This window comes from Felis catus, chromosome E1, assembly GCF_018350175.1.
Source record: "Felis catus isolate Fca126 chromosome E1, F.catus_Fca126_mat1.0, whole genome shotgun sequence".
Classification (NCBI taxonomy): Eukaryota; Metazoa; Chordata; class Mammalia; order Carnivora; family Felidae; genus Felis; species Felis catus.
The window spans coordinates 6,079,737-6,107,191 of NC_058381.1; the positions used below are offsets into that span (position 1 = coordinate 6,079,737).

Consider the following 27,455-nt stretch of genomic DNA (forward strand, 5'->3'; position numbering starts at 1 on the left):
AGATTTATAATTTCTGTACCCAACATGGGGCTTAAACTCAAGACACTGAGATCAAGAGTTGCACGCTCTTCTGACCGAGTCAGCCAAGTGCCCATGAATTTCTTGATTATTGACACTTAATCGCTTAATGGCTTTCCCACTCCCCAAAGGTTATGCCAACTTACTCTTATTATTACTAAAAGACCTATCCTTTTAAGCAATTCATTTTCTGAACCACGTATGAGTTGGCGAAGGCTGCCATAACTAAGTATCACAGACCAGGTGGCTTAAACAACAGGTATTTGTTTTCTCAGAGTCCCGGAGGCTCATAGCGTGAGGTCAAGGTGTTTGCAGGGTTGATGTCTTCTGAGGTCTCCTTGCTTGGTTTGTAGATGGTCACCTCTTCCCTTGGGTCTTCACACAGTTTTCCCTCAGTGTGTGTCTGTGCCTTATTCTCTTTAGAAGGACACCAGGCAGGGCGCCTGGGTGGCTCAGTCGGTTAAGCGTCCGACTCTTGGTTTCGGCTCAGGTCACGATCTCACTGAGTCACACCTCCTCCTTTTCTTGTCATTTGTTCTCTTTCCAGGAGCACCACGCAGAAGCCATAGATGGAATATTTAGCCTGTCCTCTGCACTGAACAGCCTGGACGGGAAACTTTTCTTTCTGGTTCTCATAAGATCCCCCCAACGACCCCACATACAGGATTCCCCAGGGCCAACAAGAACCGGGTGGACTCCTGATGCTTAGACGGCGATTCGGCAACGTTTATAAGGAGATAGATTTGAAGACAGTCGGCCAAACCTTCTGAGGGCAGGCCTTTCCGAGGCAGACTCAGTGAAAGGCTCTCCCCTTAAGTACATCTTCCTGTTTTCATCTTCAATACGCCTTGGTTGCCTCCCCGACTGACTTTTCCTAAGCCCCATCTGCAGCCCCTGTTAGCTTCTGAGCAATCGTGAGGAGGCTTAGGTTGGGTTCACAGCAAGAAGGCAGAGGGCCCTTGTGACTGAGGACACGCTTTTCCAGCATGGTATGAGGAAGTTCCAGCACAGATAAGGTCTGTGTGGAAGGAGGTTTGAGAACGAGGCCCTTCATACATTGTGCAATGCTTCCAAAGGGCAGGGATCGTCCAGCTCCACAGTTTAGATTAATTGCGATAGTGCACAGTTGGTCATTCATTTAGATTAATTGTGATAGTGCACAGTTGGTCATTCAATTATAGGCAAGACATACCCCTGCCTGGAGACCCCAGTCTCACCATATCAATTGCATTTCCATTGGCCCAGAAACTCTTAGCCTCACAGAGGACTATTTTTTTTCTGCTTTTAGCTGCTGCCTTCCTAGAATCAAAGTCTCTGTGCAAAGCACTGGAGGAAACCTGAGTTTGGGGGGAGGTTTTCATTTTATATAGTTGGTAATAATGACCATGGCTGGTCCTTTACGGTGTAGAGCAGGTGGGCAAAGGAACCCAGTGTGTGTTCAGGGGGAGTTGGGGGTGTAAGTAGTGTATTTTGGGAGGCCAGGGAGTGTTGGGGGCTTACGATACGTTTTTCACATTTAAAGTTCATACAAATTACTTAGAGATACTATTATTATTTAAAAAAAATTTTAACGTTTATTTATTTTTGAGAGACAGAGAGAGAGCACAAGCAGGGGAGAGGCAGAGAGAAAAGTAGACAGAATCCAAAGCAGGCTCCAGGCTCTGAGCTGTCTGCACAGAGCCCAACCCGGGGCTCGAACTCATGAGCTGTGAGATCATGACCTGAGCCAAAGTCTGACGCCTAACTGACCGAGACACCCAGGCGCCCCTCCTGGGGATATTATTTAGAAGGTAGATTCTGATTCACAGTTTGGAGAAGAGTCCGGAGACGTCGCTTTGAGTAGCACCCCGCAGCAGCCCCCAGGTCAGCGTGGAGGGTTGGGGTGTTGGGCGGAGCTTAACAGGGGCTCCTGATGGGACCACAGCTAGAGCCAGCGTGCCCTCTGGAAGCGCCCTGCCAGAGGCTGGACAGGAAGCACGACCCCGGGGGTCCTGTTCAGCTCGACCCGGTCTGATTTCGGCTTCTGTGGTTTCCAACAAGGGGGCTCGTAAACTTCTTGGGGTCGCAGGCCTCTGCGGGAGCGACGAAAGCTCTGCGTCCGCTAACCTCCCCGGCGCACCCGCGCTCGTAACGCTGCTGCAAAGCGCCTTAGGCCCCGCGAGCCGGCCCGCAGCGCCGGGGCAGCCCGGCCGCCTTCCTCCCGGGCCGGGCACCCGCGCCCTGGGCGGTTCTGCGGCTCCGCAGCTGGCGCGGCTCGGCGTCAGGCTCCGGAGCGCGCGCGCGCGCGCGCGCGCGCGCGGGGAGGCGTGTCCGGGGGCGGGCCGGAGGCGGGGCGGGGGGCGTGGCCGAGGCGGGCGCTGGCCGCGCCCCTCGGCCGTGCGAGAGGCCGAGCTTGCTGCATTGCAGCCGCCGCGGCGCCGCTCGGCTCCTCACTCCCAACAATGGCGGCTCCGAGCCCGAGCGGCGGCGGCGGCGGCTCCGGGGGCGGCAGCGGCAGCGGCACCCCGGGCCCCGTGGGGCCCCCGGCGCCGGGCCACCCGGCCGTCAGCAGCATGCAGGGTAAGGAACGCGCCAGCGCCGCGACCCCCGCCCCCCCGGCGCGGCCGTCGGCGTCGTCGCGGCCTGTCCCCGCGGCCCGCGGACGCCCCCGGACCCGGCCGAGGAAGCCGCCGGGGCGGCCCGCGCGCCCCCGCCCGCCGCGCGCCCGGCCCTGCCCCGGCCCCGCGCGCAGGCCCCGGGCCGCGGCCTCCGCGCGCGCCCCCCGCCCCACCCCACCCCAGCCCCCGCCCCGCTCGGCCCCCGCCGGGCCCGCGGGAGGCCCACCTGGCCCGGGCCCGCCCCCGCGGCCGCCCCCGCCGCCGCCGCTCACCTGGCGCCGCCCCGCCCGCGTTTCCGGGCCCGCGCCGGGCTGGCCTCCCGCGGGCCGGGCCGCGCCGCGCAGGTAGGCGGCGGCGCTGCGTCCCCGGCGCCCCGGCCTGGCGCCCCCCTGCGCCCCGCCGCCGCCGCCGTGGGGCCCCGCGCAGGGCCATCTTGGCTCCCCGCGGGGCGCCGCCGCAGCCGGGCCCGCCCGCCGACCGGGCGCCCCCCGCGGGGACCCCCCGCGCCTGCAAACTTTCCCCGGGGGCGGGAGCGGGGGGAGGGGGAAGGGGAAGGGGGGAGGGGGAGGGACGGGGGTGGGGTGGGGGAGGGGCTGCTCCGGCCTGTGCCACCTGTAAGGTTAGTAGCTCCGACGGCCGTCGGGCCCGGGGTGACCGCGTTGGCGTGGCACAGGCTCGAAATATCCGCAAATACGCGAGAGCCCTGGATTCGGTTTCAACGGGGGAGACGCAGGAGACAGAAAGGCAGGGGGTCCCAGCGGTACTGGGTCGTGTCTGGACGTCCGAGGCCGCCGCCTCCTTGATGAATTAGTGCTTCGCCCCCACTGGGAAGGCGAATTCAAATCCGCGTGGCTGCTGACCGAGGGGGTGTTGTGAAAACACCAGCCCCCCACCCCCACCCCCACCCCTCCCCAGCCCATCAGGGGCCATTCCCTTAAGTTTTCGGGGGGATTTCGGGGGAGTCCTGTTATCTTTAAAACCGGGAATCTCAGCGACCTCTTGGACGACTTCAGCTAACCGGTTGTGTTACATTATCAGCAGAATGGGTCGCGATACCCTGGGCGGTCAGTGTCACCATGGTGACATTTTCCTCTCTGATTAGAACCTTCCCGACAGGGCTCCTTGCTGCGTCCTGAGCCGCGTGTCCGGGTCTGTCTCAACGGCCTTGGGGTCTTCGTGTCGATGAGAGGGTGCGTGATTCAGGAAAGCAGAGGCAGGGTGCCCTCAAGTTTTCCCTCCCGGCTGGTTGCGCTCCCTGGGAGATCATTTCAGTACACGTAAAGAATGGTGATGTGCAGACGGGATGATGTCAGAGCTCCGAGGACACTTTCTGTGCAGGCCCTCATGATTAATTCAGACCGAAGTAGTTGTTGGCCGCTGCTGTGTTGCACAGCCCAATGTGTATGTGAGTGTATGCAGACGACGTCAAAGATGGGTTTTCTGATAAGGACCGCTTTCCAGTCCAGTTGTTGCTGGAAATGGGGCGGAAAAACGACAGGTTAGGACTGTATGGCTTTTGCAAAATGGGTGACTTCTAAAGCTTATAAAAATAGTGCATTTGTGTGTGTGTGTGTGTGTGTGTGTGTGTGTGTGGTGGGGAGTTTATTTTGGTGGGGGTAGGGATGCTGATAGTTTGAAAAAGCTGTATACATTTTTTATTATTATTATTTTGGTTAAAAAATGTTGAGCTTCCCAGTGCTGGGCATAGACTCTAGAGCTGGGTATACAGCAGAGAGTTAGTTGGGCGTTCTCCTCCCTCCTGATGAGACGGGGCAGGAAAGACAGTCCGCAGGTACATAAGAAAACTTACCCATGGAGAAGAGTGTTAGGAAGGTAACAAGCCGGGTTTTGCGATGGAAGATAAGAGAGGAGTGTGTGCTGTGCTTCGATAAGAGGGGTAGAGAAGACCTGTCTGGAAAGATGACTGTCGTGCTCCGGGCAGAGGGGACACTGTGTGTGTGTGTGTGTGAAGCTTCCGGAATGGGGAAGAGCTTGCAGTGCCCTTGTGGTTGGGCAATATTCTGAGGCTCTCCATTCTTCTCCGCCACCTCTGTGTTCTGATGTCTAGTAACCTTTCCAACAAGCGGAACCTAGTTTTAAAAGGGAGAAGGCAGACATAGGCCTCTCTTTGGATTATTGATGAATTTTCTTTTACCAGCATCATGTCTAGCCTTGACTGGCTGAGGAACCTGCTAGTTATAAGTGTCTTGTTCTTGAACCTTTTTTGCTGACTCAGAACGAAGAGAAGCACCTGAAAGTCGCCGGACGTTGTCTAGTGCAATCCAGGTTATAATCCATGAGCTTAAAGAGCAGTTGAGGACCTTTTTTTTTACTTTGTATGCTTAGAGCCCAACCTTTCATGCTTCCTCTGCTAGAGACCTTTGGTTTTAGATCGGGCTTCAGACCCTTAGAAGATGTTTGGTATATTCCACCCCCTTCCTCCAATCTGTTTCTACTCGCTGCCCTGTAAAACATTGCCTTCCTGGGAGGTGTTATTGACCCTCCTCTTTCAAACAGCTAGTTGCAGGACTTATGGAATACATTTCATCTAACAGACATGCGAGGTCCTTCTGTGTGATAAGCTCTGTGCTGGGCACTGGATAACCCTGTACACTGTTTTCATGGCTTGACGTTTGTGACCCAAGAGTGTGGTCCACATTGGGAAGTATTGTTTCCCTAATGCCATAACATTTAAGAGCTCTGGAGTCCTGGATTTGAATCCCCTTGTCAGGATTTAAGATTTTTGTGACCTAGGGCAAGACACTCAACCTCTCTAACCCTCAGGTTTTCAGTTGGAAAGTAGGAATAATGCTCACTTCACAGGTTCTTTGTGAATGCATGTAGGGCATGGGTCTGACATAGTAAGGATGTGATACATGTTAGCCATCATCATTGTTTTAATGTTTTTTTTTCTTTAATGTTTATTTGGGGGGCAGAGACAGAGGGAGACGCAGAATCCAAAGCAGGCTCCAGGCTCTGAGCTGTCAGCACAGAGCCCGACGTGGGGCTCGAACTCACGGACCGTGAGATCATGACCTGAGCCGTAGCCGGACACTTGACCCACTGAGCCACCCAGGCGCCTCCCTCCATCATCATTGTTAATAGCAACAATGTGTTGTTTGTAATATGGTGTCATTAATAGTCTCTTTCACTATTAGTAGACGAGTCCCTAACCCCTCATGATCTACTACACAGTTTCTTTAGCTTCATTATTACTGGGTCCCACCCTTCTCACTAATCTGCTGATTTCTGCTTTTCATTATTGAGCCTTTCCTTTAAGAATATCCCTGATGGGTCTTTATAATACCTGGATTCAGGAAACTGCTCACTCCTCTGCAGGCGCTGTGACTTGGGGCATTTACTCACCTTTTCTGAACTCTGAGTTTCTCATCTGCTAAAATAGGAATAATACCCATATGGCCGGGCTGTTGTGAGGGTCACGTTATTAGAGTAATGCACATGGAAATGTTTGGAAAATTATAAACTACCAGAAAAAAGGATTATTATTAGACATGGTTATTTACCTCCTTGAGTTACGATTCGCTTAAAATGTATAGATTTGAAAGCTCTCATAAACACAAGAAGTTTATTCTAGAAGACTTAAAGCAGGGGAATATATAAAACTTCCTTAAACTTTACTCTGGTAGTTTAAATGTGGTTAGAATAGTTAGAACCTGCAATTGATTCTGAAGGATCAGTTCTGGAGGCATTTGTAAAGTACTTGTTACAGGAAATAGTCCTAAAGTATACATTGTAGTATACAAAGTATACATTGTATACAAAGCTTACAAAGTATACATTGTATATAATATAAAGTATACATTGTAGGTACCTCTCATAATGAGCTGTTCTAGGCAGGCAGTTTTTCCTTTTTTCTTCTTGGGTCTTAAATGCAGATGTGTAACAAAACTTATGGACCAGTACCAGTCCTTACCTACTTAGCTTCACCTGAACAGTTAATAAATATCAATTTTTTAAAAATGTTTATTATTTTTGAGAGGGGAGGGGCAGAGAATCCCAAGCAGCCTCTACCCTGCCAGTGCAGAGCCTGACACGAGGCTCAGTCCTACGGCTGTGAGGTCGTGACCCAAGCCGAAATCAAGAGTCAGACGCTTAACTGACTGAGCCACCAGGGCACCCATATAAATACCATTTTAAGTGAAAAGATGATAGCTTGATTGTCCTTAAACACACACAAAATAATATACGGCCTGGCAGCTATGATTAATAATGCCATATTGGGTATTTGAGAGCTGCTAACAGCAAATCTTAAAAGTTCTCATCACAAGAATAGAAGTTGTGTATGTGATGGATGTTAACAAGACTTACTATGGTGACCATTTTTGGAGATATACACGTATCGACCCATTAAGTTGTACACCTGAAACTAATGTAATGTCAGCTATACCTCAATAATAAAAAAAAAAATGCAAAAATAAACACACAAAACTTTCAAGTGTAATGATGCATATCTGTTAAGAAAAAAATGAAGATTTAAAATCAATGCACTTTTTTTTCTCCCAGTAACATTGAAATACATAAAAGATGTGGGAAGCACCCTATCTGTGATTATATTTGACTATTTGTTTTACCAGTTAGTCTGTGGTTTTCAAGAACTACGGGGAGATTCCTTTATCTGGATTTTAAAGAACTGAACTGTGCAGACAGTGGATATAGTTCCAAACCCTAGAATTTCTTGCCTTTTCTTCCCAGGGTGCTGAGTACTAGTTCTCTACCGTTTATTTGACATAACCTGAAACAAATGCAGCTTATAGCAAATTGGTCCCCCCGCAAAGCACACTGCATTTCTGTGTTCTCTTAAAAATCAAGCAACCCTGATCTTCAAAGACAAAAAAGTAGGAAAACCATGCGTTCAACACACTTTCTCACCTTTCGCTCTCACGTGCTTTCTAGTGAATGTGTCCTGAAACTTGTTTTGAGATGGGATATTAGCTAACCCTGTGTTTTGAGTCCTGTTTTCTTCTTTCCGAAATGTCTCTGTTTTCCTTCCGCTTTGTTTACCTAATCAGAGAGCCTGGATGGATTTGGGCGCATAGAGTTTCCCCGATTTCTAGGGGTCAGGAGATCACAGCTCCTTCATACGTAATCCAGGTCAGTCTCCTCTGCGACCTCCATGTCTCAGAGGTAGAGATGCGGCCCAAATTACACAACCTGGGAAACTGTAATTCAGGTTTAAACTTAAGAAGGGAAACTGATAGTTAACACAGGTCTTTTCCATGGTCTCTACCTAATTTGATGCTCACCAGCACCCTCGAAGGGGAGGTGGGCACAGTCCCCTTTCGTAGATTAGGGAACTGACCACTTCAGGTAATTCGCCCCAGTGGAGGCAGATTTTAACCCAGCCTTTCTTCTTCCTGGTCAATAACACAGTTTCACACAGGTTCTCTGAGCTCTAAGTCATTTCAGCCATCAGGTCTGAGGGAAGAATGTTTGCCAGCAGAGATGCAGATTCAGGAATAGAAAGGGGAGATTATTTTAAGTTGCAGTCAGGGGGTGGGAGCTCTAAGCCGCCAGCCATGTTTGGGTTGTTTCTGGAGCCTTGTCCTTCCTGATGCTCCTTTTTTATGTCACAGTTCTAAACTTGCTGGAGGGTCGACAGCAGCATTTTGAATTAGGGGGCGTTTTTCTTTCTTTTTCTTTTTTTTTTAAAATTTTTTAAAATTTCTTTTTGAGAGAGACACAGAATGAGTGGGAGAGGGGCAGAGAGAGGGAGAGAGAGGGAGACACAGAATCTGAAGCAGGCTCCAGGCTCTGAGCTGTCAGCACAGAGCCCCACATGGGGCTCGGACCCACGAACCATGAGATCATAACCCGAGCTGAAGTCGGATGCTTAACCGACTGAGCCACCCAGGCGCCCTAAAAAAATTTTTTTTTTAATGTTTACTTTTGAGAGAGAGACAGACAGATGGACAAAGTGCAAGCAGAGGAGGGTCAGAGAGAGAGGGAGACACAGAATCCGAAGCAGGCTCCAGGCTCTGAGCTGTCGGCACAGAGCCCTATGTGGGGCTCGAACCCACGAACTGTGAGATCATGACTTGAGCCGAAGTCAGACACTTAACCGACTGAGCCACCCAGGCGCCCCTGGAACATTTTAATTACGCATTGGCCCAGGGGGGCAGAATAGATGTGAAAGGTAGTGGAACTCTTTCAACACTACACATGCCGCGGCAAAGGAACCCAGTTAGCAAAAGAGTTCATAATTGATGTCACCATCCTGACTAGATCTGTCATCTGGGGCAAGTGACTGTCTCTGCTTTGTTTCTACCCTTATCCCCCCAGCTCCAGAAGAGGAGACACAGTCTTCATGTGTCTCCTCACACTCCTGGCAAAGTTGAGAAGTAACGTGTGCTTCTCGAAATGATTCGAGGGCCAGGAGTGACAAGATCTGCCTAATTTGGGGCTACACAGTCAAAAGGGAGCATCGGTTAGTAGTTGACGCAAGATGGGCCCCTGGAAAGACGATGCCGTTGCTACAGCTGGATTCCTGAACGGCACCTCATTCTCCACGACGTGGGAAGATGATCGAGGTAGACACCACAGCAGCTTTTTCAGGGCCTACCTTGTTTCCGCTTACCAAAGATCGCTCCGACAAAATTTTTGAAAGGGGGGAAACCAGAAAGGCGTTGCCAGACCTATTTGGTGATGCTTCATTGTCTGACTTTGCTGAAAAAAGTAAGTGGCACTAAGTGGCTCCCCCTGATGGATGCCGGTGTCCCTGAGATCTGGGTTGGGGTCCTGCCAGGGAGACTGTCCACCTTCGTGGACACCAGGACACCAGGCTGTGTCTAGGAAGGGCTGTGGCAGAATGTAGAGCCCGGGGTGGGGATCCCCGTGCTGTGTGGAGTCCCTCCCTGTTTCCTCCCTTAGGGCGACAGGAAGTAAAAGGAGGGGGACTGGTTTTGTGCAGGCGGAGCTGGTCCCGGTGGGGAAGGTGCCACAGCCATTGCTCACCTGAGGGAGGGACCAGGAGTAATTACTGTGGTAGTAATAACGTCTAGTCCAGGCGCAGTGCTGGACATTTTAGATGTGTTAATCATCACAAAGCACTTTTGGGTAGTACTCTCGTGTCCTACAGATGAGAAAATGGAGGCTCACGGAGGTTCGATACTTGCCGCAGTCACAGTCATAAATTGCCCCGCCCAGGTACACTGGGGCTTCAGTGAACAGGTTGGAGATGATAATATAGCCTTTAGTTACATAGCCAAAGAGTCAATGGGGTAGTTTATTGGCCACAGGCAGAAAAAAGAAATGGCTTAGGAGGACTGACAAGATCCCGAGTTAAAAACAACTTTGGAGAGGATTTGATCGCTATTTTTTAAAAATTGTTTATTTTTGAGACAGAAAGAACATGAGCGGGGGAGGGGCAGAGAGAGAGAGAGAGAGAGAGAGAGAGAGAGAGAGAGAGAATGAATCTGAGGCAGGCTCCAGGCCCCGAGCTGTCAGTACAGAGCCCGACACGGGCTTTAAACCCACAAACCATGAGATCCTGACCTGAGCTGAAGTCAGCTGAGCTCTGCAGGCACCCCGGATTTGATCCGTATTTATGAAATCACGAATGGTTCTGGATGATGCAGGCAAGCTGGAATTAGTGAATTAGGGTGGCTCCCCTTTGCAGTTAGTGAATGGTGAAGCAAGGGGAGGCAGGAAGCAGCACAGCAGGAAGCAAATCTTGCGGAAACCACTCTTGAGCACAACGAAAACACAAATTTTGGACAAGCTGAGATCAGTCCTTAGATGTTAGAGCCCTAATGATGTACTCTGAATAACTCCGCAGTTGGGGCCACATGCCACAATTTTGAGGTTGATTTTGGAAGGCAGCACACCCGAGGCTCTTCCTGCTCCTGTTGGAAGCAAGACTGGGTAGCTTGCTCTACGGGCGTGACCCAGTAAGGGGGTTCTGATTTCCTTCCTTCCTTCCTTCCTTCCTTCCTTCCTTCCTTCCTTCCTTCCTCCCTCCCTCCCTCCCTCCCTCCCTCCCTCCCTTCCTTTACTTTTTCTTTCTCTCTCTCTCTCTCTCTCTCTCTCTCTCTTTCTAAGTTTATATATTTTGAGAGAGACAGAGAGTGGGAGCAGGTGAGGGGCGGTCAGAGAGAGGGAGAGTCCCCAGCAGGTTCCGCACTGTCAACGCAGACCCCATCCAGGGCTCGAACTCACAAAACCATGAGGTCATGACCAGAGCTGAAATCAAGAGCCAGACGCCCCGCCGACCGGGCCACCCAGACGCCCCAGGCTCTGATTTTCTTCACGCTAGTGTGGATGTATACTGCGGCCCATAGTCCGTTTTCAGCAGTACCAGACTCGGCTGTGAGGGAGCTGGAAGGAACTGCCAGGGGAGCTGGAAACCACCGATGCCCCTGTCCCGCACCCTCGCTGGGTTATACCATCAACCCAGAGAAGGGGACCCGGGATAATGCAAAGCCCCACGGGGCCGTTTCACAGGCATAGCAGGTGTCGACACACTGTTCCCAAATTCTAAGATAAGATTACCTGATTACTATTCTTGTTTGTTTTTAATTTTTAAAAATTTATTTATTTTTTAAATGTACATCCAAGTTAGCATATAGTGCTGATTTCACAGTGATTTCAGGAGTAGATTCCTTAGTGCCCCTCACCCATTTAGCCCATCCCCCCTCCCACAACCCCTCCAGGAACCCTCTGTTTGTTCTTCATATTTAAGAGTCTCTTATGTTTTGTCCCCCTCTCTGTTTTTGTTTTTGTTTTTTAATGTTTATTCATCTTTGAGAGACAGAGCGTGAGCAGGGGAGGAGCAGAGAGAGGGAGACACAGAATCCAAAGCAGGCTCCAGGCTCCGAGCTGTCAGTACAGAGCCTGACTCGGGGCTCGAACCCACGAGTCGCGAGATCATGACCTGAGCCAAAGCTGGATGCTCAACTGAGTCACTCAGGCTCCCCTCCTCCCTATTTTTCTATTAATTTTGCTTTCCTTCCTTTATGTTCATCTGTCTTGTATCTTAAAGTCCTCATATAGTGAAGTCATGATATTTGTTTTTCTCTAATTTCACTTAGCATAATATCCTCTAGTTCCATCCAGGTAGTTGCAAATGGCAAGATTTCATTCTTTTTGATTGCTGAGTAATACTCCATCGTGTGTATGTACATATATATATATATATATATATATATATATATATATATATGTATACACACACACACACACACACACACACACCACATCTTTATCCATTCATCCATCGATGGACATTTGGGCTCTTTCCATACTTTGGCTGTTGTCAATAGTGCTGCTATAAACATGGGGGTGCATATGTCCCTTAGAAACAGCACACTTGTATCCCATGGATAAATGCCTAGTAGTGCAATTGCCAGGTCGTAGGGTAGTTCTATTTTTAGTTTTTTGAGGAACCTCCATACTGTTTTCCAAAGTGTCCGCACCAGCTTGCATTCCCACCAACAATGCAAAAGAGATTCTTTTTCTTTGCATCCTCGCCAACATCTGTTGTTGCCTGAACTGTTAATGTTAGCCATTCTGACGGGTGTGAGGTGCTATCTCATTGTGGTTTTGATTCGTATTTGGATGTCTTCTTTGGAGAAGTGTCTGTTCATGTCTTTTGCCCATTTCCTCACTGGATTATTTGTTTTTTTGGGGGTGTTGAGTTTGATCAGTTCTTTATAGATTTTGGATACTAACCCTTTATCTGATATGTCATTTGCAGATATCTTTTCCCATTCTGTCGGTTGCCTTTTAGTTTTGCTGATAGTTTCCTTCGCTGTGCAGAAGCTTTTTATTTTGATGAGGTTCCAATAGCTCATTTTTGCTTTGGTTAATTTTTTTTAATGTTTATTTTTAACAGAGAGACAGAGTGTGAGCCACCGAAAGGCAGAGGGAGAGAGACAGAGAGAGAGAGAGAGAGAGGGAGACACAGAATTAAGCAGGCTCCAGAGCCCGATGTAGGGCTCGAACTTATGAACTGCAAGATCATGACCTGAGCCGAAGTGGGATGCTTAACTGATTGGACCACTCAGACACCCCCCTCATTATTATTCTTAATTTTATAGTTAAAGGAGGAAACAGAAGTTCAGGTGAAATGACTTGACTTTCACAGTTGGAACTAGGACCCTGGATTAACATTTTTTATTTTGTCTTCTACTTTCTCAAATACTCTCTGCCTTTCGTTTTTGTATACACTTGCTCACCTCCTACATGGCCTTCTAAACTAATGCAGACAAGCTCACTTTGTCTGGCAGATACCATAATGGTCGGTTTCCAGTCCTGGCCAGTGAAGGGCTCTCACGATTGGGGTAAGAGCGTGAGGTTGAGGAGGAGTGTGGGAAAGAGGGTGGCCCAGTGAGAAAGGGGAGGAGAAAGCCCCACAGAGCTCCAATTCTCTTGACCGCTTCCTAACACATTGTCATATGTATACATCTGGGTATTTAGTCTTGGTGGGGGGGGCGGGGCGGGGGAGGGTTAAGATTTAATGCAAATAAACTTACCTGGGACCAGATAAAATGAAAAGATTCAAAGTGGAGGATCATGTAAAATTTAGTCCCAGCCTACAGATACCAGGAGAAAAAAGTGGGAGGAGGCCCCTGAGATTTTCAAAATTACCTGGTTACCAGCAACGGATTGAACTGGTACCTCGTGCTCCTGGAGTTGTAGTACATGAAGCGAATGCGTGGAAAGACAGAATTGAGATACGGGTGACCTCAAAAATTGAACATTTGTGAATGAATAGTGATGCACTAATTATAGCCTAGCCACAACCTGGCTTTTTATAAAGCTGAGAATATTGGAAGTTTTCCTCATCATTTCTTTCCTCCAACCTTTCTGTTCTCGGACGAGTTTGCTGGTGGTCCCCTTGGCCCCTCCCTGCCCTTTGAGTTTAATGAGCTAGGGGAGCTCTAGAAAGATTTAGCTAATAGCCTTTTGTCTGGTTTAATTGATAGGATTAAGTGGGATTCCAAGGTGAGCCATTGTGTTTGAGTTAGTTTAACCCTCCTTGCCTGTGAACTCCGCGTCTGGTAGCAAGCCTTTTTTAATTTTATTTTCAAAAATTTTTATTTTTGAGAGAGAGGGAGACAGAGAATCTGAAGCACACTCGCACTGTCCGCACAAAGCCCAACACGGGGCTCGAACTCACGAACTGTGAGATGGTGACCTGAGCTGAACCTCAGCTCAACCCACTGAGCCACCCGCAAGTCTTTTCTGAGGGAGAAGTAATGCAGAGATGGACAGATCCGTTCACCTGGTCACTGTATCCGTAACTAGATAAAAAGAACAAGTCTGTACTTAGGTGGTGAGCATTTCAGCCTCCTCCCTTTTTATCTACCTGCGTTGATTCCTGTATCTAAGGTGGATTTAACCTCCCATGTGGTTAGAGCAGTAATTGGTGACATTGTAACATTATCAGTTACGTATACATTTAAGCATTTTTTTTTCTGTTTCTTAAAATTACCCTGTAACTTATTTTTAGCAGTTGTGCAAACAGCCCCAACTCCTTTTTCTTGTATCTTTCAAGTTTATTTTTCTTGCTCCTTTCTCCATTCATATTGTTATTTTGTTTTCCTCTCCTGCTTCCCTTTAATTTTGCTAACTAGTAGCGAACACTAACTATATTTAGAGCTGAAAAGAGAAGAGTGACTATTGCCTTCAACTTGTTTCAGTCTTTCATCAGTTTCCCCTCCAGCTGTCAGGTGGATTTTGCCTTCAGCTCAGCAGGGAGAGCTGGAGACCTGCCTTCCCAACTGAGACTGGGGTTCCTCTGTGCTCTCTATGCCACTGCTGCTAACAGAGAGCCAGTTTCCTCTCCTTCCGACCTGTGTTCACCTCATTGGGCCCGTGGGAGGGAAGCTGGGCTAGCTTTTAGTTGCTTAGGCTTAAAAGGGCCACGGATCTCCGACTTTTTTCTTTCTGAAGTCTGTTCCTGCCACACATCTGCTGGGGCAGCAAGTTGAACTTGAGGGGTAGCTGCCTCCAGGTTTGCCCTGGGTCCTCCAGCCCGGAGCTCCCCGGTGCCCACTCCCCCTGTGTTGGCATTTGTGTGGTTAGCTAGTAAGCAGTGGGTTACTCTTGGGCAAAGTAGCTACGTTGGGATTTTTCTGGTATTGTACCTGATAGGTGATATCTTTATCTTAGAATCCTAAGCATTCCGATAATTGGATGGGAGAGAGTACTTAAACACATCCTTCTTTTAGTCCTGGCTCTTTTCCTAGAAGTTTTGGTTGAATTCCCATAAATACAGAATGAGTAGTGATACTCATTCTGAATTTCCCATGTTGTTTCTGAAGGCATTAATAAACGCACTCATAGGTGGACTATTGAGAAAACCAGGCATTCACCCCCTAAACCAAGGGGGTGAAAGAATATCTTAAGAATATTTAAATATTTTATTTAAGAACCTTAAATAATCTGTTGTCAACAGCTTATCTTACTGGGTGCATTTTACAAAAAATTAACATCTATATAAATGAATACATAAGGCGTAATCAGGTCCAGCTGGATTTGGGCAATGTGCTCACGTTCCTAAGGAGATTTCACAGGTTTTCTTCCTGTAACTTGTAAGGTTCCACCCTGCATATCATTCCTAGGGACACCACCCCCTCTCAGGCCTCCTAGAAGAAGTTGAGTAGTTAATCATTATTTTATGATTTTACCTCAGTAATGATTTTACCATTAGTTCATGATTTTACCAGTGAGGTTAGCGAATTGACTAGAAAATGTTGCTTTGGTTTAGATTTCGTAATTTATGAACTGCTTTTGAAGCTTTTGAATCAGGGGTAGTAGTTAATCACAGATAGTGTTAAGTCAGCAATTAGGGTTAATAAAAGTCACTTGTAACATGTTTTGAATTTGTAGATTGAAAGCATTGATAAGATTACTTTAAAAGTTACTCTTGACTTCCAAGGGCTAATGGCTATTCTGTTCATCCAATAGATGTGAAACATTAAGGTAATTACAGAATTTAGAATTTCAATCTAATTTCAGCTTCATTTAATAAAGTACTACCCCAGAGAGAGCTGACTTTTTAAAAGAAAGCTCACGTGTTAGAGTTTTCACTTTGCTAGTCGGGGGTATGTGATTCGAACTGTTCCTGAATCGGTTTTATTCAAATGTGATACAAGAATGCAATGTCATGTTCTAATTTTGGTTTGTTTGATTTACAGTCAATGAACTGGAACTTATCTCTTTTACTTTAGGCTTTCAGATAAACTTCTGTGAAAAGGCACAAAGTAAGCTACAAATTTTATGATCCTATGCTACTTATTTTTTTTCATATCCATCTTGGTATTGGGAATGTGTCCACGACTGTTTCAACTAACCAACCATGGCGATTTTACACTCAAAGAGCTTCCATTTCTCATTCTTTTTCCAAATACAATAATAATAATAATAATAATAATAATAATAATTATTCTTGATTGTAAATTGTTTTTGCTCAAAATTGAAATAGATACATACAGGCATTCAAATGCTTGTAGGTATAGAAAGTTGTATATAGATGTGCAGATAACTTACAGATATTCAGATGTATATATGTATAGAAATCATAGTAGATTTGGAAAGATGTATACAGGTATGGAAAGGTATATTTATGTGTATGAGTTATGAAAAGATATGCATAGGTATTTGGATTTCACCATAATGCAAACTACAAGCTGAGGAAAGTTCTCTTTTAAGATTGTGGTGCAGAGTATTTAATGGTACTCAGAGATTTCATGATTTAAGGTTGATTTTTTGGAACCATACACATAGAGTGTTTTCATTTTTTTCTTTGAAACGAAGCTTGTTTCTTCCTCCTGCCTCCCCCTACCTCAATTGGACTAGTGTTCTCTATTAGGACACCAGTCTTAAAAGAATGCAGAGTAAGTTTTCTATTCAATAACAAGCAAAACTTATAAAGCTAAAACAAATGCATTAAAAACATTTTAAAATTTATTTATACGTTTTGAGAGGAGGGAGAGGCAGAGAGAGAGGCAGGGAGAGAGAATCCCAAGCAGTCTCCACACTCAGTGTGGAACCTGATGTGGGGCTCGATCCCATGACCGTGAGATCATGACTTGAGCTGAAATAAGGAGCCAGCCAGCCACTTAACCAACTGAGCCACCTAGATGTCCCCAACAAATGCGTCTTATTTATTTATTTGTTTAAAAAAATTTTTTTTAACATTTATTCATTTGTGAGACAGAGAGAGAGAGAGAGACAGAGAGAGAGAGAGAGAGAGAGAGAGACAGAGCGCAAGTGGGGGAGGGGCAGAGAGAGAGGGAGACACAGAATCTGAAGCAGGCTCCGGGCTCTGAGCTGTCAGCACAGAGCCCGATGCAGGGCTCGAACTCATGAACTACAAGATCATGACCTGAGCTGAAATCAGATGCTTAACTGACTGAACTACCCAGGCGCCCCAGCAAACGCATTTTGTTTTTTATTTTATTTTTTTTATTATTAAAAAAAATTTTTTTTAACGTTTATTTATTTTTGAGACAGAGAGAGACAGAGCATGAACGGGGGAGGGTCGGAGAGAGGGAGACACAGAATCTGAAACAGGCTCCAGGCTCTGAGCTGTCAGCACAGAGCCCGACCCGGGGCTTGAACCCACGAACCACGAGATCATGACCTGAGCTGAAATCAGATGTTTAACTGACTGAGCCACCCAGGCGCCCCAGCAAACACATTTTAAACTTAAATATCATTTGTATAAATGCAGTTAAGAACTCCCCACTCAAGGAGACTATTCTTCAGTTAACATAAAAAAAAAATCCCCAAATATAATGTAACTAGTTTCATCTTATTTATTCACAGAGTGAGGAAGAATGGTGGCCACTTTTTGGTACACATCCTTCTTCTCCCCCAGCTTTATTGAGATGTAATTGACTTGTAATTATGTAAGCCTAAGGTGTACAATGTGATAACTTGTATGTTGCAAAATGATGATTGCTGTAGGGTTAACACCTCCCTCACCTTGCATAATTAATACTCTTTTTTTTGTGCTGAGAACATTTAAGATGCACTGTTTTAATAATTTTTTAAAATATTTTTTGATGTTTATTTTTTTATATTAGAGAGAGAGTGAGGGGGAGAGAGCGCGTGAGCAAGCGAGGGAGGGGCAGAGAGAGACAGAGGGAGAGAGAGAATCCCAAGCAGGCTCTGCACTGTCAGTGCAGAGCCCGATGCAGGGCTCGAACCACAAACTGTGAGATCATGACCTGAGCTGAACTCAAGAGTCAGAGGCTTAACCAACTGAGCCATCCAGGCACCCCTAACATTTTCCGATGGAATCAAAATGTTTATAATTTCCATTGATTGAACATTGTGACTTCCTTTGAAATGTAGTTAGCAAACAATGTATTTCTTGAATGGCTCACTCATGACACAGAGTAGGGCAGCCAGACCCTAGGATCACCATTTTTTAATCGGTTCATTATTATCCTTCTCTTACCTTAAACTAAAGATATTATACAATTGCCTGCCCATTGATATATATCTGTGTATAATGAAGTTACAACTTCTATTTTATGCTATTTTAATTTTAATACACTTACTATGATAATTTTTTGCTTTCGCTTATATTTTAACAAAATGTTTCTCTTTATTATAATTTTTAGTTTTTCTATATTGGCAACATTTAATCTAAGAAAAATGCTGACATTTAAAAAATGTAAAGCTGCATTGACATCGTTGCCCCTTTTTCTAACTTAGTCCAGTTGTGGACGTAAAACCAGAGAAAAGTACTGATTTTGTTAAGCTTAAAGTTGTGTATGCAGTGTCCATAAAAAGCTCTGTAGCTAGATTAAAAGTGCCTTTGGACTGTCTAAATGGTTCTGTCCCTTCTCCGTTGTTACAGAAACGGCAGATTTGTGGTGCTGCCTGCCTGGAACCTGGAAGAATCGAACAAGGAAGCATATATATATATAATACTCCCGCTTTGATTCTCACTTCTGGGTTGTCTTCACTGCCTCTTCACATTGACTGCCTTCTCACATCTCCTTTTTTATTTCCCCCCTCTCACTTTGGGACATCCTCCTCTTTGTTTTCCAACTTTTGGGATTCAACACCGTTTGATACGTTCATTCACGAAGCACCTGTTGCACGCCTCGGTACCAGAAAGTGGGGGAGCCGATGGGTCCGGAAATGAATAGGTCCCTGCCCTTGCTGACTCTTAGTGTAGTGGACCTGAGTTGATCCGGGTTTGATTCTGAGCGTTCAGCTGCTGATGCTACAGATTGATTAGCAGCTGAACACAGGGTGAGGTGGTGCAGGAGGCAGGGGTACAGGGCACGTCTGCCCTGCTCTTGTGAGAGAGAGAGCAGCATGGGGCTGGGTGGGGGTGGGGTGCCATGGGTCTCCTGAGAGCTGCTTTCCTGATTGGAGAACGGGGCTCAAAGATCCAGCGATGGGCCTGCCCTACTTTGGAGTTAAGCAGAGCTCTCTGCTGGCTGGGACCTCAGCGGAAGACTCAAGTAAAGGGAGGGTTGGAGCAGGGATGTTGGTAGGGATGGCCGGCTCTAAGTTGACGGTATTTATTTTTGTACTAAACGTTTAACTTTCCAGTTGCTTACGTACATTAACTTTTTTCCAAGATCGGTCCTGTCCTAAAGATTAAAGTACAACTTTGTAATGTTTGTAGACAACCAGGCTTATGTTTGGGATATAGACATTGACTTTATGTTAAAGGCGGTCTCTGTCTCTTTAAAACTAAAGGGCTTGAAATCGCGCAGGTAGCGTTTTCTCATCGAATAGGACCTCATGTAGGGCCAGAATCTCCAATCTTATTCTCAGGATGTTTCAGAATTCTCAGAAGGACTTAGATTTAGTTCATTAAAAACACTTCTGTGCATACGGTAGTTGTAGGAGGGGACGGAGCGCAAAGAGCACAGAATTATCGGGAAGAACCCAGTGAGTGCGTGCAGTGGCCTCACGTGCTTGATTGATTCTCCGTCATAAGTCAGAAAGACTTATTGTAAGATGATTCTGATGACTAATGGAAGCTCTGAAGGATTCACTTTTTCCCATTGTTTGACTTTCACATAGTTTTTGTTTTTCATACTGTGTTATCACTATTCCAATGAGTGTATCACAATCGCCTGTTACAAGTTAGTAGAGCTTTATTGGAAATGTGTGGGGGGTGTTTTCGCACATGGTGTGAGATCACTTTTAATTTTGGAACTGGATTTTTACAGATCGTCAATAAAAATCCACTTTGCATCTCATGGCCTTCTTTTGATCAATTATAGTTTGCATTTACTTGCTTTTTGTTTTTTTCTATATAAAGTTAGTATGTAAGTTAATAAGTAAACAAATGAAGTTACAATTATTTAAGACAACGGTGTTATGTTTCTCTTAACCCTGTCGGATTGTCAAATTATTCTGAAGTCTAAACGAAAGACTACTTCAGGGAAAGATACTCTTTCTGATTGAGAGTGCTTATGTTTAGAAGGTTGATTAATTCATCATTCATCATTTGGAGATCATGATTCTGTACTTGTGAAGGTGTTTATGTGACTTATGACCAAGTTTTGAATGATCATATCTCGATGGCTTTAATCAGAGAACTTGTAAACATGGTTCTTTAGAACATGATTTGCTTTGGTTTATAAAACCAGTGTTTTTGTTTTTGTTTGTTTGTTTGTTGGTGGGGGAAGATTTACCTAGAAACACTTTTTGAGAAGTGCTTTCATAGATGTCAAATTTACCCTAGTGTGTTAGCAGTCTGATTTTCTTATTTGGATGAGAAGACTCATTAAGGATCCCATGGCTGTAGGGGTCTTGGCTGAAGACAAATTTGGGTAGTATTGAGTTTGGTAGCTTTTATACTTTTGGTAGCTTTAAAAACTTTTTTAGTAGCTTTTAAAAATTGTTTTACTTGGGGATGTTTGCATAAGCAACAGGATGTTTCTTTCTTCGTTTCTTTATTTCTTTTGATTTATTTAGAGAGAGAGATCATGGGGGAGAGGCAGAGAGTGGGGGGGAATCCCAAGCAGCCTCTGAGTTGTCAGCACAGAGCCCGATGTGGGGCTTGAGCTCATGAATCCTGAAATCATGACCAGAGCCTAAATCACAGGGCAGACACAACCTACTGAGCCATCCAGGCGCCCCAACAGGAGCTTTATGTAGAAAGTTATGTGCTCCAGAGCTGACTTTTATTCTTGAAGTCACTAATAGAAATTAGATTACAGGTAGTGATTGCTTTTGGTAACACTGCGCATCAGAATATTTTTGGAGAAAAAAGTGGAGGTATTCTAACCACAGATTCTCATTTAATTGTGAAACTACTCTTTTACAATAAGGATCCCTAATTGGTTTTAAGTTGTTAATAGTAAAAAGGAAACAATAAAGAGGAGGAAGGATGTTTTGTGAATGCAGAAATTTGAGGAAGTCATTAATAAGTTTACTGACCTGATAAGAAGTGTCTGTAAAAGATGATGTGTTGCTCAAGAGAGTATTTGATTGTATTGGAAGTAGGCTGTGTAGTAAACCAGGCGAAGGAAGACGTGGAGGGGGAGTCAAGCCATTCTACCTTTACACTAAGAGCTTAGGAAATTCACCTGATTAAATTTCTTTCTTTTTAATGTTTTATTTATTTTTGAGAGCGCAAGCAGGGGAAGTGCAGACAGAGAGGGGGGCAGGAGAGAATCAGAAGTGGGCACCCCACTGACAGTGGTGAGCCCAACGCAGGGCTCGGATCCACGAACTGCAAGATCATGACCTGAGTCAAAGTCGGACGCCCAACCAACTGAGCCACCCAGGTGCCCCACACCTGATTAAATTTCTAATTTTCCATTTTATGTAGCAAAAAATCTACACAGTGACTAAAATTTTATCATTTGGAATTTATTAAGCTCAGCTATGTTTTTCAGCAGTCATAAGAAACAATGCTGCTATTGGAGATTAACAAGTTTTATTTAAATTTCTATAGAATTACTTATATTTATATTTTTATTATTTGGTTTGATTTTTTTTTTCTAATGTTTGAGATAGAGGGAGAGAGAGAGAGAGCATATACAGGGGAGGTGCAGAGAGAGAGGGAGACAGTGGATCCAAAGCAGGCTCCATGCTGACAACAGAGAGCCAGATATGGAGCCCGAACCCACAAACCATGACATGAGCTGAAGTCAGATGTCCAACTGACTGAGCCACCCAGGCACCTCTATTTATTTATATTTTTAAGTTTATATGCTGAATTTAGTTGAAAAATGAGATCTTGTAGGATTTGCCATAAGCCCGACTAGCATCCAGGAGATTCATCACTATCTTCACGGGCCTCGTGGTAAAACTGCCAATGGAAACTCCATCTGCTTGAAAACAGCTTTTTACAAATTAAAGCCCAAGAGTTGCAGTGACGGTGCAGGCAGAGGCGACATTCACATATTCCCTTCGTACTTCCTCCCATTCCAAGGGGAATGTTGCCTGATTATCTTTGATCTGGAAAGTAATGGGAACATTCATTTCTCCTGAAACATGGTTTTCATTGCTAGAAGAAAGAAGGTTTTGAATAGCCATTGCACCTTAATAATCATTCAGAGAAACTTAATGTGTGATATTTTTGCATGAGAAAAAAATGAGTGATTCTCCCACAGTGCAGAAAGTTTCCCATGTGCCAGTCGAACTTCGCTATTAGCAGTGCAGGGCTGTTTGACAAAACTTTTGTGGCTGGACAGATATGGCGCAGAAGTGATGTGGAAAAGTTTCCGGAAGGTGTTACCAACCAGATCTCCAATTCATCAAAGTGGTTTTCTTTTCTTTTTTTTTTTTAATTTTTTTAAATGTTTGTTTATTTTTTTGAGAGAGCATGAGTGGGGTGGTAGGGGGCAGAGAGACAGGGAGACACAGAATGGGAAGCAGGCTCCAGGCTCCGAGCTGTCAGCACAGAGCCCGACGCAGGGCTCAAACTCACGGACCGCGAGATCGTGACCTGAGCCGAAGTCGGATGCTTAACCGACTGAACCACCCAGGCGCCCCATCAAAGTGGTTTTCAATTTAGCTTATAAATTGAGGGTGATGGTTTTCAAATAAGGTGTAGTAAATACTTGAAATTCTCACGACATGATCTTACGAGTGCTTTCAAAATCGAGACACAAGTGTCTAGATGAAAAGATGTACTAGAAGAAACTTAAAACACCCGGGTTGCTGTTCATCTGATCATTAGGTAGAATTAGGTGAACATTAATCAGAAATGAAAATCAAGTGTATGTAAGCATACTCGCTCCCCTTTAGAGCACCTCTTCCAAGATTAAATAAATGGGCACAAATGAAACACTTAACAGACACATATACTGCTAATGATAAGGGGCCCTGGGGTCTTTCAAGAAGAGTTAGATGTAGAGCCTACTCTGAAGAAGCTTATGTTCTTTGAGAGATTGAACTTGTAGAGTCAGTCTGTGTGGCAGAAATAATCATAGCTCATTCACTGTGTGCCAAACCCTGTTCTAAGCACATTCTGTTAACTCCTTTAATCCTTACAACCTTGTGAGGTCGGTATAGTAACTAGTATGGGTGAGGAAACTGAGGCACAGAAAGGTTAATAAGGAAATTTTTCAAAGTCATCCGGCTAGTGAGTGACCCTGGTCTGGTCAAGTTTATATGCTATAAACAATAGTGTCTTATTCTTGAAAGAGAACAGTGGGTACTCATAGGAATGATTTTCTTTCTTTTTTTATTAAAAAAATCTTTTAACGTTCATTCATTTTTGAGAGAGAGCGCAAGCAGGGGAGGGGCAGAGAGAGGGGGACAGAGGATCCCAAGCAGGAACCGTGCCGACAGCAGCAAGCCCGATGCGGAGCTCGAACTCACGAACCGTGAGATCGTGATCTGAGCTGAAGTCCAGCGCTCAACCGACTGAGCCACCCAGGCGCCCCAACATATGGCCAATCTTATTTCTTGTGTTCCTCCTCCCTACACCTATCTCTACTGAAATATCTTCAAGCAAGTTCAGATTATCATTATTTCATTTTTTTCTGGCCACATCTATGTCAGTCACATGCCTTGTCGGTGATAACGACTCTTAAATGCAGAGCCTCAGGCGGTTATCACACTGTTAAAGAAACAAAACAATATTATCAGATAGCCCCTCAGATCTCCTCAAATGCCATATAGATGCATGTTGACAGTTGATTTGTTCAAGTTGAGATCTCAGCAAGGTCCACACATTCTGCATTTTATTGCTGTTTCTTTATAGTAGTTCCCCCTTTTTTCTCTTTGCCATTTATTCACTGAAAAAACTGGGTCATGCATTTTGTAACGTTTTGCACGTTTCACATTTGGCTGATTACATCCTTTTAGTCATTAGTGTTTCATGGGTGTCTCCTTGCCCTGTAGCTTCTGTTGATTGGTGGTTAGGTGGAGAGGCTTGATCACATAGAGATATGCATTTTTGGCAAGAACGCTTTATAGGTGGTGCTGGGTATTTCTTGTTGCCTCACATCAGGGGGCACATGATGTTTAAAAAATTTTTTTCAAATGTTTATTTATTTTTGAGAGAGAGAGACTGAGTGTGAGCTGGGGAGGGGCAGAGAGAGAGAGAGAGAGAGAGAGAGAGGGAGGGAGAGAGAGACACAGAATCCGAAGCAGGTTCCAGACTCTGATCTGTCAGCACAGAACCCAATGCAGGGCTCAAACTCACAAACTGCGAGATCATGACCTGCGCTGAAGTTGGATGCTCAACCGACTGAGCCCCCCAGGTGCCCTATGAAGGCGTGTAATTTCTGACTGTAGCTCTTGTTAAGATTAATGGCTGGGTTTTAGGTGCTGTCCATGTGATTCCTATAGGAGAAAGTTCCCCATCAGCTTTTCACCTGTTGTTTTTGGCCATCGTTGATGATTTCTGTCCAAATTATTTTGTTAGGTACTGGTTAACTCATACTGCCAAATATCTGTGGGCTCTTCAAATAGTAGCTATGATCAGCCAACACCCAACATTTGTGTTTGGGGCATACCAATGAATGCAAATTAAATGAAGCATTAATCCTCTCTGACTTAGCTGTACCAGTGTTGAAGGATACGAACGTATGTGTATGTGGGCACGCACGTATACACAGACGTTTATTGTGCTTTTCTGTACTTTGAGAGAATTAAAACTGGAAATCTGTCTCCTCTTCATACTCTGGAATATGAGCCGACCTCTTCGTTACCAGGGTTTTTTAGCTTTTTAAAATTTCTTAATCTCTGAAGATGATTAAAGAACATGCCAAATAATTCTTGACGTTTTTTGGTGAGGAAGAATCTGTGGGTTATGGGAAAGCAGTTCTGCCAAACTAAGATCAGTTCCAAACTGGAGTCCAGCCTTGCTTAAAATTAATTTATATTCAGTGCTTAGATGGCTCAGGTCCTGTAGGGCTTCACCTTCCCATTACTTGGGAACCAGGATTAGTCCTCAAAAGGCAGTTTGGTGAGAATAGAAGTAAGTATGAGTTCTCAACCAGGGTATAAAAAAGCTTGGTGAGCTCCTGCCTTCCAGTGAGCACTTAACCTTTTCAGTGACTGTGTGTTCTTGTCCAACAGGTGTCATTCTTCACCTTCCGTAATAGCAGTTTCTTAACCAGCTCTTCTTTCTTACTATTTCTGTTTAGTTACCCATCTTGTAACTAAATTATTGCAGTCTCCCCTTTATGATGTTCTGAAACTGATTTGGTCTCGCACAGTTTGTCAGTAACTGATTAGAGAACTTGCCATCAAAATACTCTCGTGTGGGGGCGCCTGGGTGGCGCAGTCGGTTAAGCATCCGACTTCAGCCAGGTCACGATCTCGCGGTCCGGGAGTTCGAGCCCCGCGTCAGGCTCTGGGCTGATGGCTCAGAGCCTGGAACCTGTTTCCGATTCTGTGTCTCCCTCTCTCTCTGCCCCTCCCCCGTTCATGCTCTGTCTCTCTCTGTCCCAAAAATAAATAAAAACGTTGAAAAAAAAATTAAAAAAAAAAAAAGACTCTCGTGTGCCATATATTCCGGAAGCAGAAGGGATACAACATACCCTCTTTGCCATTTACTCTCTTGATTAATCTTACTTTAATTCTAACCTTTCAAAAACTTCAGTTCATAGAAGGCATGTACTATGGTGGACTATTCATGTGTCATGCAATTCTGTCAGGAGCATTTCTCTAGCTAAAGCTTCTGCTAACTTTTTCAGAGAACTTAATTTCTAGTTACAGGTATTTTGATCAATGAGGGGGAAAAGTGAAGCAAAACCTGACCTTGGTCTATCCATTTATTCAGGAAATATTTGTGTTGCTGAGATATGGCAGGTGCTGTTAGGAAAAATACTGAGTCCTTGGAGTGCTGGATCTCATTAGCATGGTCAGAAGTCATCCGGATGAACATTTAGGTTCCGCATGGGCAGATGCTGGTGTTCAAATACTGACTGTTCCTGAAGAAAGAAATATAAATGGTGGCTATGTGATAAACGATGACTATTTACAAATGGTATAGTGTGATTTTCCCCCCTCCTATGCAGTTATTAAATGATTGCTGAGCCACCGCTGGTGTTTTAGAATTGGGGGAGTTATCTTTGAAATGAGGCTTTCCTTCTGCATTCGGTAGTGGAAGGTACCGGAAAAAGGCTTGTATTCCCCTTCTTTACAGCAGTGAGCATCTCCCATTTGAGGGCAGGCTGTCTCTGCATCAACACAGATGGTCAGTAAAAGCCTTCTTGTCATTCACGAGTGCCGTTTAGTGGTAACAGATTACCGGAAGGCTCTCCAAATGACCTTAATTGAATGAAAATATATGCAGAATCGTATATATGAAAGAAATTGATCCCTGCCGTTGCCTTTCTGGATTCCTAGTGACATATGATGATAAAAAGGATTATTACAGGTGAAATTTTATATGCTGGTGTGAACTTTTGCTTTGGGATAAGCTAGTGGGGCAGTACAGCACGGGAGTTTAGTGTTCTCCCTTCCCAGAGTGTAGTCAGCTTGGAATAAAAAGTAAACTGTGATCCTTAAGCAGCCACATGGAAAGGAAAAATAGATAAGACCCTCTATCTGATTTTCCTGAGCTAGCCTAACGTGGTCATGTATGTTCATTCTTTGCTCTAAGAAGACCTTTCTTTTTTTTTTTTTTTTAATTTTTTTTTCAACGTTTATTTATTTTTGGGACAGAGAGAGACAGAGCATGAACGGGGGAGGGGCAGAGAGAGAGGGAGACACAGAATCGGAAACAGGCTCCAGGCTCTGAGCCATCAGCCCAGAGCCTGACGTGGGGCTCGAACCCACGGACCGCGAGATCGTGACCTGGCTGAAGTCGGACACTTAACCGACTGTGCCACCCTCTAAGAAGACCTTTCTTAAATCAACGTCACAGGTGGATACTACGTCCATTCAGTTTATGAATTGACCACTGACAGATGATAGAGAAAATATATTCATAAATCACATTTTCTCACTTTATCTCTAATTGAATTGGGGTATTTTCCTCCTGTTTTTGGCTTGCTTATAGATTTGGATAGCATAGAAAAATCACCGACAAGTGTTCATGGAAATAAGAAAAGATTTATTCCTTGAAACTGACCTCCTATTCTTCACCTTTCAGTGTTTCAGATTTTAACACTGCAGTGTTTTCTCACCCCCAAGCATTCTCCGGTTCTCTGACATCAGCTGGGGGTCCAACAATTCAGTTGCTGGACACTATCTAGCTGGAGTTGGAATCAGGTCCCCACGTTAAAGGGGTCAGCCCCCCAAATGGCCCCACTTCAGATCCAGCTGCCAGTGGCGTACTTAGGCACCCACACTTCTGCTTGGCCAATCATGAATTAGATAGGGCTCCCCTGACTCCACCCCCAGGTTGAGTTATTTGTTAGGGCAGCTCACGAACTCAGGAAAACACTGTACTTAGGCTTATCAGTTTAGTGTAAAAGAGAA

At 45.2% G+C, this 27,455-nt stretch overlaps 1 protein-coding gene across 2 annotated transcripts in view; it reads left to right on the forward strand.

Moving 5' to 3' along the window:
• Window positions 1–2,411: 2,411 nt before the first annotated feature.
• Window positions 2,412–27,455, forward strand: part of MAP2K4 (mitogen-activated protein kinase kinase 4) — a 139,947-nt gene continuing 114,903 nt past the window's right edge. Inside the window, exons 1-2 of one of the 2 annotated variants that reach the window (XM_023244457.2) lie at window positions 2,412–2,577; window positions 15,809–15,841. In XM_023244457.2, the coding sequence (XP_023100225.1) occupies window positions 2,460–2,577; window positions 15,809–15,841 (151 nt within the window). In that variant the 5' untranslated portion in view covers window positions 2,412–2,459. The remainder of the gene's footprint in view (window positions 2,578–15,808; window positions 15,842–27,455) is intronic. The other variant, XM_023244458.2, reaches the window with a different exon arrangement.